A 15,000-nucleotide genomic window follows, 5' to 3' on the forward strand; every position below is an offset into this window, starting at 1 on the left:
ACTATTGTGATTGCTTTTGAAAACACTATTGGTTGGGCTTAGGGAAGGGGTGGGTGGATCAGTCGTTCAGTCAGAGTCAGTCAGTCGACAACAGTGTAGAATGCACCCTCTAGTGGATTTCTGCGAGAATAGGACGCATGAGCAAAGTTTAAGATCATTAAAAAGCATCCACTGTAAGCAGATGTATCTTTGGTTACGTATTTTGCTGTCAGCACAATTGTAGACCTGAGTAAGTATCCGCACAGACCCTGGATTGTAGAATTTAGAAGCCCTTGTTATTAGTGACACTGGTGGCCATTTCGTGAAGTGCACTTTGTACTTTTTTGTTCCGTTCACTTTTTTTTTCTGCACTAGCTGTGTCTTATTTCAGATGCTGCATCCTCCGAAGGATGCAGACATCAAAGGTGAGTCCTTCGTAGTTCACACAGGCTGACCCGAGTGTTTTGAAATGAGATGATCTAGCCTACAGAGGACAGATCTCGTCAAGCGCTGACAGAATTTGTAATGACATTTTTCAAAGTGATGTACACATAATATTGTAAACTGTCTATAAGATCACTCTTTAGAAAGACATGTCATACTCTTTTTGTTTTTTAACATGTGTTTAGATGTCCAAGTAAAATAAACCTAATTAAAATCCAGAGTTTTCTTTTAAAAATGTCCTGCCGTTATCTGCTTGCAATAAATCTTGGGACGTTCAAGGCTGCGAAGGATCCACCGGTCATGTCCTTCATTACCTGGGAAGCGAAGGACAAATTTGGAGGCTGTGAAGGGCTGTTTGAAGGAGCCTTCGATTATTGTTATTATTTTTTTAAATGAGCCTTTGTCGCGCCACGATGATGCAGTGCACTTCGAGGATGCAGCCTCTGAAATGAGACACAGTTAATGTGTTGTTAAATTATTCATTCATTTTCTTGTCATCTTAGTCCCTTTATTAATCCGGGGTTGCCACAGCGGAATGAACCGGCAACTTATCCAGCAAGTTTTTACGCAGCCCCAACCCATTTCTGGGAAACATTCACACACACATTTACACACACACTCATACACTACAGACAATTGAGCCTACTAAACCGCATGTCTTTGGACTGTGGGGGAAACCGGAGCACCCGGAGGAAACCCACGCGAACGCAGGGAGAACATGCAAACTCCACACAGAAACACCAACTGAGCCAAGGTTCGAACCAGCGACCCAGCAACCTTCTTGCTGTGAGGCGACAGCACTACCTACTGCGCCACTGCCTCGCCCTGTTGTTAAATTATTGACATTTAAAAATATATACATTTAAATTTGTTAATTAAATATTTTATTTAAAAGTGATTGGCCAAAAAAAAGTGATTGGAAATGCAATGAAAATACTCTATAGTCTAACTCTGCGTTAGAAATGTACAGGTCCCATACAACTCGGTTTCATTTAAAAGTGGTGCAGGTCAGGTAAATAAATTTTCTGAATACACGTGAATCACAAAGCCACTTCTGGTAGTAAAGGTCTGGAAGGATGCATGGAGGATTACATTTCATTCTATTTTTACTTTTAATTGCCACTAAAGATGAGTATTTTATTTCAGTTGAGAAAGAGGAATTTGATGAAAAGACTATGGAGTCTAATGTTGAATCACATTTAAAAGATGCAGAATACACATTTGGACGGATGGAAATCATTATATAAAACTGTAAATGGACTACACATGAGGGATATCACAAAAGCAGGAACATGATATTGATATAATCAAGAAAGTATTTTTGAAAACTATTTCTACAGAGGAAATAAAAGGAGTCGTTTCTATAATACGCCAGAGCGACAACACATCATTCTTGCAAAATGGTGAGATGGTCAAAGCACCGTATTCTGCTGCATTTCATAAAAACACAGCGTTTCAGCAGCCCATGACCATCAGCTCATTCTACAGTATGGACCATTTGTCATTTATTGGGTAATCTAAAAGTGCTGCCTTTGTATTGTAAAAACTGTCATCAAAATACAGTGGAAAATCAGTACATTGCCATCTGCTAGGCTTTATATCAGTCCGCTCATAACCCATTCCATATAATGATGTGCCTGTTTTCTAGTCCCAGTCAAACCCTACATTTAATCTAAAGGCCGAACCATGAGCTATTACAGTAATAACCTTGAACAAAGCACGTCTTGCACATTTTCTCTATCTATTCATGCAGTTTAACAAAAACGAATGTACTCTGTCTATTTGCAGGTACGTATGTGATGAAGGTGACGGCAACAGACGCAGATGACCCTACATATGGAAATAGTGCCAGAGTCGTGTACAGCATTTTGCATGGCCAGCCGTATTTCTCCGTGGACCCCAAAACAGGTAAAGCAACTCTGAAATATGGGTAGTTGACAAGTAGATAGTGGTTTTATTTTATTTTATTTTATTATAAAATATATAGATATTATATTATATTTTATTATATTATATATTTATTTATTTAATTATGTAGTCTGAAATCTGACTGTTTGGGTAAACATGTGGGGTCACAAACATTTAAGAAAATATAAGGAATCACAATTTTTTGAGAAAATATGAGGGGCTGCAAACTTTTGAGAAAATATACAGGGTCGCAAACATTTGAGAGAATATATGAGGTCACAAACCTTTGAGAAAATATAAGAAGTTTCAACGATTCAGAAAATATAAGGGGTTGCACAATAAAAAAAATGAATGGGGTCACAAGCTTTTAAGAAAATATAAAGGGGTTGTAATCTTTTGAGAAACTTTAAGGATTTAAAAGCTTTAAAAAAAAAAAAAGGAGTTGCAAAATTTTGAAAAATGTATGGAGTCACAAGCTTTTGAGAAAATGTAAGGATTCGCAAGCTTTTGAGAAAATATAAGGGTAACAAAATTTTAAGAAAATAAAAGGGTCACAATCTTTTGAGAAAATATGAGGGATCACAAACCTTTGAGAACATAAGGATTCACAAGATTTTGAGAAAATATAAGGGATCGCAAAATTTTGAGAATATAAGGATTCACAATCTTTTGAGAAAATATGAGGGGTCACAAACATTTGAGAATATAAGGATTCACAAGCTTTTGAGAAAATATAAGGGGTCTCAAGATTTTGAGAAAATATAAGGGGACGTAACATTTTTAGAAAATATATGAGATTGCATACTTTTGAAGAAATATAAGGGGTCGCAAACTTTTGAGAAATATATATGGGGTTGCAAACTTTTGAGAAAGTATAAAGGGTCGCAAAATTTTGAGAAAATATAAGAGGTTACAAGCTTTTGAGAAAATATAAGGGGGTCACAAAGTTTTGAGAAAATATAAGAGTTCGCAATCTTTTGAGAAATGTATGTGTGGAAAAACTTTTGCGAAAATAAAAGGATTTGCAGGTTTTTGAGAAAATATAAGGGGTTGCACAATTTTGAGAAAATATAAGGGTTGCAAACTTTTGAGAAAATATAAGGGGTTGGAAAGTTTTGAGAAAATATAAGGGTCACACAATTTTAAGAAAATATAAGGGGTCACAAACTTTGTCAATGTTTTCAGTTTTTTTTTTTTTTTACTTTTTACTGAAATGTACCATAAAACTATTCTTTGGTATATAGCAATAAAAAGAAGAAAAAACGAATAATATTATGCAAATAGTGTGAGAGCAGTTTATCTTCATTGTTGGAAACTTATCTTAATATAGTGCTTTTATTTAAAATTATTAGTAATATTTTTTCTCCATGACTTGCTGGATTTCTTTTGTCATACCATAGGACAGTTTTAAACTTTGCCTCAATCTAAAAAAAATTGTAATTATAACACAGCAGAATTTATAACCAGAGGTGCATGGAAAACATAGAAATTTGTAACCATTTCCTGCATTTTAAATGACGACATTACAAATATATTCATATTTGTCATGTGTAACAGTGAAACTGCACATCAAATCAACTACCCATATACATACAAATGTTTGCAACATAAAAAAAAATTAATTAATTATTTCAGCCACAAATAAGTTGTGCTTCGCTTATGTTATACAACAGACCAGGCTCATTCATTTCACAGTTCACAGGTTTCAACATAATTACATTTATTGACCCTATTAGACAAATAAGCTCTGGGGTTTGATTTGATAATGTGGCCGGCCTCGAAAAATGGATTCGTAAATCAAAATGAATTTACAGTAACTGGCACCTTGTCAGCTAAACAGGCCTGCAAATATCTATAATTAAAAAAAAAAAAAAGGTTGTATGTTTTAGAAGATAATTAATGTACAGTAAAAGCACATGGATTCTATTGCTGTTTATATGACTGGTAGACCTGTAGCATGTCCAACTGAAGCAGCAAAAGTAAACAGTCTCAGTGAATATTTTGTTATGCAGTATTTTTCCTAGGAATATTATTTCTAAAGGAGCTATTGACATGGAATTAAACCAGATTTTGGTAAAAACCCATACAATATACAAATAAAAATAAAACCAAAAACTAGTTATGTATAACAATGGAATGACAACCGAGTGTACAATTCTTGATAGTTTTGTGGATCTCGTCTATCAAATCTAATCTTCATCTAGTATTCTCTATTGGATTCAAGTCAGGTGATTGGCTGGGCCATTCTACAGCTTGATTTTCTTTCTCAGAAAGCATTTGAGAGTTGACTTTTCTGTGTTTTGGATCATTGTCTTGCTAAAATGTTCACTCCAGGTTCATCTCCATCATCCTGATAATGCAGATGTTAGACTGAAGCAGCTAATATTCATTTACATGAAGAACTTCTGTGAGATTTTAGCTGCTGTCTGGGCTTTCACTGCCTTTCTGAACATTCCTTTCTTTATGTGTTCTTCATTGTCATTTAATTGTATTACACATAACTTAATTTGTAGTCGAATTAGTTCAGTTTTATTTGCAAATATGGATCAACAGCACCTTTAAAATTATGTTTTCTAAGAATAACGGTGACATGTTTAATACTTAGTTTCCCCGCTTTATACCTGTAAAAAATGTATACACAACAAGAAAAATCTAACGTTATTGTAATGATAATGATAAAACCTACAATTGTTCTTTGCAAATATTTACTAAAGTATTGAGCCTGTTTGCCCACAGATTTAATGATATACTTTTCCCTAGTTCACATCAGTTGAGTGTTTGAAATCACTCCTTTTTGTGACCAGACATGTTTACTATCAAAGATTGAGAAACAATCATGCTATTTTATAATACTCAATACAGTGATGAAGGCTAGGTCAGTTGGCATTGCATTAAAACATATAATTTAGGCTTATAAAATACTGAAGAACAGAAATAATACAGATTTTAGTGTCCAGTTGCATTCCAGTACTGGGAAACACACATAGACTCTTGCATTCACATGTACATTCATTCTCTATGGTAAATTTAGTTTGTCTAATTCACTTATAGTGCATGTCTTTAGACTGTGGGGGAAACCGGAGCACCCGGAGGATAATTATTTTAAACTATAACATAAAATATTGTTATATATTGTATTTTTAAGTCCATATCACTCCCCGGTGAGGAGCGTTTACTCCATTGATTGTGAATCTACAAACAGACATCCTTTGCATTCAGTAGCCTGTAGTATCCAATAAAGAAAAGCACAAACCTACAAGACAAACTTATTGTACAGGGCATGCGTGGGCATTTCCAGCTTGTTTTAGTATGGTTGTAAAAGAATGGAGTATAGCAAACATGAATATATGAATAAAAATATAATACCCTGATATCAGCGAACCCAGGGGGGCCCAAAGGGTGACATTCTGTAGCTGAACAAATCAAATGACTAGTAAGGAAGAAAAATCTGTTTTTGTCCCAGACCATATCAAAAAAATTGGCAACACAACCCGACAGTAAACAAAACCTGCGAGTAGAAGGCTGGAAACAAAGGCAGGGGGTAAAACACAGAACTGAGAGGAAAAAGACTCTGAAAACTCACACCTTAACGGAATAATTTGCACAAAAATAAGTATTTGCTCACCATTTACAGTACTTATATTCAAGTGGTTTGAGTTTCCTTTTTCTGTTGAACATAGTAGGAAAAAAAAAAAACATGGAAGTCAATGGCCACCGGTTTTCAGCATATTTCAGATCAATTCAGTTCAATTCATTTTTATTTTTAAAGTTGCTTTTACGGTGTAGATGGTGTCAAAGCAGCTTAAATTGGAGTAATTTGACATTGGAACTGTGTCAGTCCAGTTTTCAGAGTTAAAGTTCAGTTTAGTTCAGTTCATTTTTTAAAATATCTTCTTTTTGGTTTGACAGAGGAAAAAAAATTTGAAATAAAGTAACACTGTTAAAATTTATGTTAATTAACAGTTTCCTTGTTTTGTGATTCACAAGTCTGTTTGTTTGCAGTTGTGAATTGCATTATGGGATGTTGATCTCTGATCTGTCGACTTTTGATGTTGAAAATTTAACTCAGTTACAGTTTACAGTTTAACAAATGGACTTTTATCAACATTTTATTGGTTTGAAATAATATAATGTAGGGGAGAGCAGGGATGAAAATACCATTTTTTTTAAAAGATTATGTTTTTAGCAGAAATATATTTTTGCTGTGGATACTAACTTACGAGAGTATATATGAAAAGCAGCTGTTATCTTGCATGAATGTTGAACAACTCCAATATAACTTCACTTTAAACAAAACTTGCACATTGTTACTTTTGACCCCATCAGCGGGAATGAAAGTAACACACGGCTGGGCCAAAAGTACCACAACATTATTTGCTAGATTTACTCGCTTAATCTTGTTCATTTTTAATATACCTGACTACGATCTCGTTAATGTTACTGCAAGCATATTTTGTTCATAATATTTGCAAAAAATAAAATAAAATAATAATTGCATTTTCATTTAAAATTTCAGCTCCATCGGATATTTAAAATGCAATCCAACAATGCAATATCTAAAATTTTCTACATTTTTTATTAGTGGTATTGGCAATATGCAATAATCTTATAAAATATCTGAATCCAAACACTGCAAACTCCAATGTGGAAGTGAAAAATAAGGTTTGTCTATTATCAGTGGGACATAAATAACAGTGTTACTTTCGTCCCCACAGGAACTCTTGCCTTTTAAACCTGATTTACTTTTAAACTAAAAAAACTCAGAGATTGCAAACTCAAGGATGTGTTATTGCACTAAATAACCTGTAAATTGATCTGTAGTGCAACACATGAAAAGAGAAATACAACTTGTAATAAGTAAAAATAAAAAAAATAAAAAAATGCTACAATAATTAACTTAAATGCAAATACATTAAAGCTGAAATTCCAAGCCAACCACTGGACACGACACTGAAATCAGAGAAAATTGATTTGTTTCTTTCGGCCCACACTACTTTCGTCCCTAGAGAAATAAGTTTAGTAAAGTTTGATGCTGGACAACGGACGTGCAGATCCACATGCAGTTTATTAACAAGACAGTCGTCCAGACAATGGTCAAAAGCAGGAGCAAACAGGAACATAAGGGTAATACAAAAACAAAACACAGGCAAATGCTCAAGCTAGGCAGCAAAAAAAATTAAACATGCTCACAAACACTGGAAGACTAGACAAGGAAAAACTGCTTTGTAATGTTAGCAGATAAACAAGACTCAGCAGTGTGTGAATGTAACGTGTATATATCGTCTGTAATCAGTCTTCATGAGCTACAACTGTGTGAAAGTAATCAGTGGTGATCCAGAGCTGGTGTGTGTGTGAGGTGCCAGATGGGAAATGTAGTGCAGTTCAGTGGCAGAATTGTAAAGCAGTTTATAGTAAATGTTTTCCATCAATCTGCAAAGGCTAGATCACTGGCGTTTGTGACATCTGTAAAATAATAGAAAATATTCTGGCAGTTTATTACATAAGGTTTATACAACATCAAACCAGACATGATATCACTTTAAATGATAAATATTTGAAAAACAGTAAAAAAAGTCACTTTTTCTAACTTTTCTAAGCTAAAAGTTGTTGGAAGAAAGATCAAGGTCCCATAATGCATTTCAAAAGCATAAATAAATGGGGAAAAATAACAAATAAAAACAAGAATCAACTTACAGATCTTTTTTACAATGTATTTTTTGTGTCAAATATTGGTTTAAATGGACTAAAAATAAGAGTTTGCCACATTTTACTTCTAATTTTTATAATTTTTCCTTACATTAGAGTAGAAGAAGAGTTTCTGAAGTAGAATTTCTACCTTCAGTGTATGAAAAGTGCATGGTTGTGCAGTAAATTGTAATTTTGAGGGAAATATTTTTTTTTAATTACCACACAAACTTCAAAGAGAGAAGCTAAAGTAAAAAAAACCTTGAGAATCATTTGTGACATCCCATTTAGGTTTCATCTGAAAATGTCATTGTATGAAGGTCCATGCCCTTCTTAACCACTCACCACCATGTCTAATTCATCCTATGAAGCGCTCTCTTGATCTGGGAAAGCTTCTTGTGGAGTTGGGAAACGCATTAGTTGTGCTTTATAGAGGGAGAGCAAGGAAAGGTGTTGCTACACTGGCTTTGCAACATTGTTAAGACTGTCAAGAATCTGAGGTTTTAGGACTGACCTCAATCTTTTAGCTGGAGAAAAAAAAAAAAAACACTTGAAGGTAAAGGTGTATAACACTGGATGCAGCCAGGGTTTTACAGTCTGATGCGCGCAGAGAACATTTTAAGTTCTTTTGTGCTTTAGAATCTATACGAGCTTCAAAGAACCCCAGTTAGAAAAGAGAGAAGTTTTTTTCTTTTGTTAAAAGCTGATTTCTAGAAGCATTTATGTGCTCTGAATTGTATATAGTGTAAAAAAAAAAAAAAAAAAAAAACATTTCTAAAGAAATATATGTGCATTTAATGTACCATGTAGGTTTCTTATGCACTGTAGATTTAAGCATCTATGGAGTCTACTTCAGTACAGTAAGTGCAAAAATAGTCATTGTCAGTATGATATCAAAACCCTAGAGACATTTATATGGATGCACAAATTTACATATGCATTTTCTCATCTTCCCCATTCAGCTTACCATCATTTATAAAAGAATATTTCAGGTACAAAATTAGTAAACAATGAGTTAATGTGATGCAGTAAAAGTTAGGGCTGAGCGATAAAATTGGTATAAATTTTAATTGACTGAACACCATTGTCAATATTGATAAAAAAAGATTCAGTATTTCCGTATGAAGCACTATAGTTTTATTAAAATGTGGCTGCTGAGCATGCGCTTGGAAGCAATGCCAATAAGCTTAGGGTGCACGTTTATCATTTTCAATGGATGTGCGCGACTTGCACAACGCACAAACAATCAGTGTGGACGTGAACTGTGGGCATTTTCCAGCCTCGCCTATTTAAAAACACCTTTTTCCAAATGCTGCAAACGCACCACAATTCATTTAAAGGGCCATGACACCCCCCTCTTTCGGTTAAAGTCTACTTCAGAATTTTTTTAAAAGATGCATGATTAATGGGCATGGAGCTCCGCGAGCATCGGGCAGGAGTGGGCGTGGCCAGCAGGGGAGAAGGGGAGCGAATGACTGCTGTTGTCAGTTAGCTCACAAAATGAGACACAAAGAGGAGACGCATGAGTTTATAGTTTACAAAGTTAAAATGCAAAGAAATGAACAGTGATTTAATGCCCTGCTACATTTGTTATTTGTCATTTCATATACAGACAACAACAATTTATATCATTATAAAGATAATCGTGTTCATGTAAACACTATAAATGAGGATTCTACCTCAATCCCCGTATCCAGCAGACTCAGTGCAGCAGGTCTCCTGACCCGTCTATTTTAACCATTAACCCTGCTGGTAATCTGGGGGATTTAGGCAAACACAGCAGCACGGCGATGTGTCTGAATGTGAACGAACTCCTGATGAAAGACAGCGTCCGCCATTCTCTAATTCTCGTGCTGCTCTCCCGACAAAAATGCTAGCAACACACACACAGCTTTGCTGTATGATCGGCCCTGACCAGATCACGGGGGAAAACATGCAACAAACCCCGTGGATCATGGAAACAAACGCATATGAGCCTTCATGAACGGCTAAATACTGTGCCGTGGTTTCCGTGTCTCTCAGCTCGGGCTTGACACTGGCAGGTCTGGCAGGTCTCATGAATAATTAAGCAGCCGGCTCTTCTCATAGGATAAGAAAACTCCGCTATGAATAATAATGAGAAACCGACGCGTCATCATTGCACTTGCAGTACTGCGCTACGTCGCCGATTTTGATCCCGCCCCAAAAATCATTTTAAACCCGGAAGCTGAAATTAGCTGCCAAAAGCTCAAAATGATCCAGTTTTCCCCACAATTAAAGCTGACAGGTGCTAACATCGTCTTAACTGATGCTCAACACACACACACATCTGTTAATACAAAAAAAAAGTTCTCAGAGGTGTCCTGAACCTTTAAGTAGGACTAACCAATCTGCTTCACACTTTGTGAAGTTTATTTATAAACTAATTTTGAGAGTATCTTGTGATTGTGATTGAACATGGCTGGTTCTGCATTAACTATGTATGATCCACCAATCAGACAACTCCTAACCCACTATAAAGAGCCAGGGTTTCTCACTACAATCATCTTTGATTTGAAGAATTCCCCCCTTCCACCCCTACTCCTCCTCCTTTCCTTTCATAGGGTGGCATGGTGGCCTTGTGGTTAGCACTGTTGCCTCACAGCAAGATCATCACCGGTTCTAGTCCTTTAACAGGCCGGCTGTCATTTCTGTGTGAAGTTTGCATGTTCTTCCAGTGCTCGCGCGGGTTGCACCCGGGTTCTCCGGTTTCCTCCCACATACCAAAAACATGCACTGCAAGTGAATTGATCAATCTAAATTTAGCACTACAGTCAAACTCTCATCCAACAGCATATCTCTTCATAGCAATCATTTTAGTCATCAGTTCATATTAAAAAGGGGGAGTTGTTGAGATCTACCTGTGCTTAAAGGTCCCCTCTCGGTCTGCAAACAGGAGGGAGCCCAGGGCTCAAGGACCTTTTGAGCTCAGGGCTCTCTCCCGGCACAGCATGCCAAACTTGCTTAAAATCAATCATCAGCTAAGTTTGAACTTTTGAATTATGGATTATACACATTTCAGCTATGGCACTAATTATCTGAGACAAACACAGCACATCCAAACACTGCAGTGCTTTTTGCTTTTCTCCATAAACTTGCATTGGAGCTGCAGCACTGATTTGCTGAAAGATGGGGGGAGTGCGAGTGCAAAGTCCATTGTAAATGGTGAAGGAAACCATGCGCTTGCGCTTGTCACTTCAGGTCAGAATGACAACACATGCGAAAATGAGTGCTGTATAGCAGCAGATTGTAAATAAAAAAGGATGTAAGGATGTCGCTATTGTGGCTTTTTGGTTTCTTTTGTTGTGCATCCCAGCCACTAGCTCCCCATCTGAAAGATTTTTCAGCATGGTGGGTAATATAGCCATCCAACTTCACAATCTGTAATGCTGCAGTATGTATTTAAATATTGATGGTTAGCTCCTTTACTTGAAAGCTCAGATTTGATTATCATCATTTGTGTTGTTGACAGAGTTTGAGGTTTACTGTATCCTTATTATTCACACCTTAAAGTTTGCTTTGATTGTTCAGTATTTACACTTTGTACAATTTTATTCATCAAGTTTAAAAGTCTCTTTAACACTTGTGTTTATTTTGAAACATGAGATATTTTGTTTAAATATTTTTGTTTTTTTGCTATTAAAACTATTTGCCTTAGCAATGTTGGTAAATTAAAATAAAGTGGTTAAATAAAAAAACAAATTCTAATATTCCTAAATGTATTGTTAATAAAAATGTCCAATAATTATCTACATCAAATGATATGAAACATGAAATCCAGTGAAAGCCCAGCCCTAGTAAAAGTGAATGGATTAAGCATGAGATCATAAATAATAAATAGCATTATAATAATTGCTGTACATGGGCAACTGGAGCTAATATAACCTAGCTAAATAGTTAAAATAATTTAAAACGGCTTGCAGGGTGCTAACATTTATGGCACATAACTTTGCGTTATCTAGCTTGTTAGCATGGAGAACACTTGTGTCTGCAATCTGGCAGAACAAGCAGGTAGGAGGCAACACTGTCAGTTAACCTTTTTTTTTTTTTAATGAGCTCAAAACATGAACAGCTCTTAATGAACAGGCCATACCACCGCGTTGCTTTCTTTACACACCACCCTCGTACATGGTGATGGCCAATGTTTTATAAACCAAGGAAATATTGGGCTTAAAACACAGAAGCCAACTCCAAGATAAACAAACATAAAGTTTATAACAAAACAACCCATGTATTTAACTAATATAACACATACAATAACTCTTTACCATTTTCCACCTGGTTATAGTGTTGTGGACCAGGTCATTACAGTATTATAAATGATGTATTGGGGTTATTGCTTATGTTTTTTTTTTTTGTTTTTTTGTTTTTGCTTGTCTCCCATTTATTGAAGAAGCCATTTTAAAATACCATTACTAAAAGGCAGTAAACTTTTTTTTTTTTTTTGTAAAATATGGGTATTTTATAAAATAATGAACTTCAAACTCATGTTTTTTATATATAAAAAAGAAAAACTTTCATAGTAAGTGTCTCACTACAACCCTAATCTCTTTGAAATATATATATTTTTAAACATTGTGCTGCTTCACTTGTACTAAATCCACAATATTTCTTTCTACCAGGCAGTGAAAAGGTTAAGAGTGGTCAAATACAACAGAATTTCAGCCTTTAATGAAGAGGCTTTCTATATCAAACTGTATAGGAATTAGAGGTTAACAGGGCCATGTAGTGTTAAAAAGCTTGACTCAGTGTTTGAGTTCTGTTCCGCTGGGAGAGAGCACGCTGTTTTCTGTTTTATGCAGATTAAAACCTACCATGATAAAGGTTTTACAAACGGTTAGCATCTCATTAGCCAGGAAATACTTATCTGGATGAGCCATGGGTAATATATTTTCTGAGCCAGGAGGATAATGTATCATCTATAACCCTTACTCAAACTCTAAAATAATACTAATCAGGGCTGCACAATATATCGAAGAATTATCATTATCGCAGTTATAGCATATATGCAATATTCATGAAGCAGAAGAATGCAATACAGTTAATTAATTGTATGTGTCAAGCAATTGTTTGCTGCGTGCATATGATGCTCATTCAAATCTGATCAATCAGATGTGTTAAATCTCCATTAGATGCTGTCGGGTGAACCAACACAATCTCACGCCAATTCGTAACTTTTTGATCTAGTGGCTAATTTGTATGAATTCGTACGTTCTAATTCGTACAATTTAGTATGATTTGCTCATCCCCCAATGACGGTTGGGTTTAGGGGTGGGGTTAGGTGCTACGCCTCATTTTTAAAATCGTACAATTTCGTATGACTGAACTTGTACGAATTCATACAAATTAGCCACTAAACTGGCAAAACTTACGTTTTACTCCTTGAGATCAGGCTGGGTGAACCAATAGCTAAAAATAAAAAGCAATGCTAGAAATTAGGGAGGAAAATGAAAACAGCCAGTGAGAATCAAAGTTTCTGCTGAGGCTTTCAGGCATTCATGTTGTTTTAAAGCAGGTGAAACCCCGCCAGTCCTTTACCACCCAACCCGCCCAGAGCTGGGATTGAACTGGCAACCTTCCGCATGGGAGTCGGTTGCTCTAACGAGGAGGCTAAAGACCATGGCCTCTAGCACTTGTCGCTAGAGCACCTTTAGAAGTCAGAGGAGTGAGGTTTACCTGCACAGCACACGCTAGCTGGCCTCCGTTACACAGGCGTGACCAACCCTGTTCCTGGAGATCGACCTTCCTGCAGATTTCCGTTGAAACTTCATCAAACACACCTGCCTGTAATTATCAAGTGCTGTTGAGGTCCTAATGAATTGGTTCAGGTGTGTTTGATCAAGGTTGGAGCTGAACTTTGCAGGAATGTCGATCTCCCCTGCTAAAAAATCCAGCTTAAACCAGCCGAGGCTGGTTGGCTGGTTTTAGCTGGTCGACCAGGCTGGTTTTAGAGGGGTTTTGGCCACTTCCAGGCTGGTTTCCAGCCATTTCCAGCCTGGTCATAGCTGGTCAGGCTGGAAAATGACCAGCTAAACCCAGCTAAAACCAGCTTGACCAGCCTGGTTTAAGCTGGACATAGCTGGTTTTGGATGGGCTCCCAGCCTGCTAGGCTGGTCAAGCTGGTTTTAGCTTGTCATCTCACAGCCTAACCAGCTAAGACCAGGCTGGAAATGGCTGGAAATCAGCCTGGAAGTGGCCAAAACCCCTCTAAAACCAGCCTGGTTGACCAGCCAACACGCCTAGGCTGGTTTAAGCTGGATTTTTCAGCAGGGTCCAGGACCAGGGATGAGCACCCCTGTTTTAAAGATTAATTGTGTTGGCTTAGAAAAATGTCTACACTCAAAAAGAGCTTTTGCAGTTTGTTTAAGGCAGATATTCCCAATATAGGGCCAAAGTTGGTCCATTGTAACCTTTGATTTGACCCACCATCCCATCTGAGAAGAGAGTAAGAATAATCGAGAACTTTTTTGGCGAGTTGTTTGTTTTATTGCTGGCGACACAGTGGCTCAGTGGTTAGCACTGTCGCCTCACAGAAAGAAGATCACTGGTCGAGTCCTGGCTGGGTCAGTTGACATTCCTGTGTGGAGTTTATACAGTATGTTGTTCACGTGGGTTTCTGCCAGGTGCTCCGGCCTCCACCAAAAGTCCAAAGACATGCGCTATAGGTTAATTGAATAGACTAAATTGGTCATAGTGTATGAGTGAATGAGTGTGTATGGGTGTTTCTCAGTTCTTAGTTGCAGCTGAAAGGGCATCCGCTGTGTAAAACATATGCTAAGTTGGCAGTTCATTCTGCAACCCCTGATGATTAAAGGGACCAAGCCAAAGGAAAATGAATGAATGAATGAATGAATGAATGAATGAATGAATGAATGATTGAATGAATGATTGAATGAATGAATGAATGTTCTATTGCTGAGCTACAAAAAAGCAAACTGAAATTAAATGTTTCAGTTAAATGTTGTA

The 15,000-nt window shown here is 36.6% G+C and overlaps 1 protein-coding gene across 3 annotated transcripts in view; it reads left to right on the top strand.

Annotated features, from left to right (window-relative positions):
• cdh12b (cadherin 12b) overlaps positions 1–15,000 on the top strand; it is a 321,993-nt gene that overhangs the window by 197,127 nt on the left and 109,866 nt on the right. For all 3 annotated transcript variants that reach the window (XM_021480407.3, XM_021480408.3, XM_073918845.1), the window contains exon 4: positions 2,212–2,331. In XM_021480407.3, the coding sequence (XP_021336082.2) occupies positions 2,212–2,331 (120 nt within the window). The remainder of the gene's footprint in view (positions 1–2,211; positions 2,332–15,000) is intronic.

The sequence above is a fragment of the Danio rerio genome, chromosome 12, assembly GCF_049306965.1.
Source record: "Danio rerio strain Tuebingen ecotype United States chromosome 12, GRCz12tu, whole genome shotgun sequence".
In the NCBI taxonomy this organism is placed as follows: domain Eukaryota; kingdom Metazoa; phylum Chordata; class Actinopteri; order Cypriniformes; family Danionidae; genus Danio; species Danio rerio.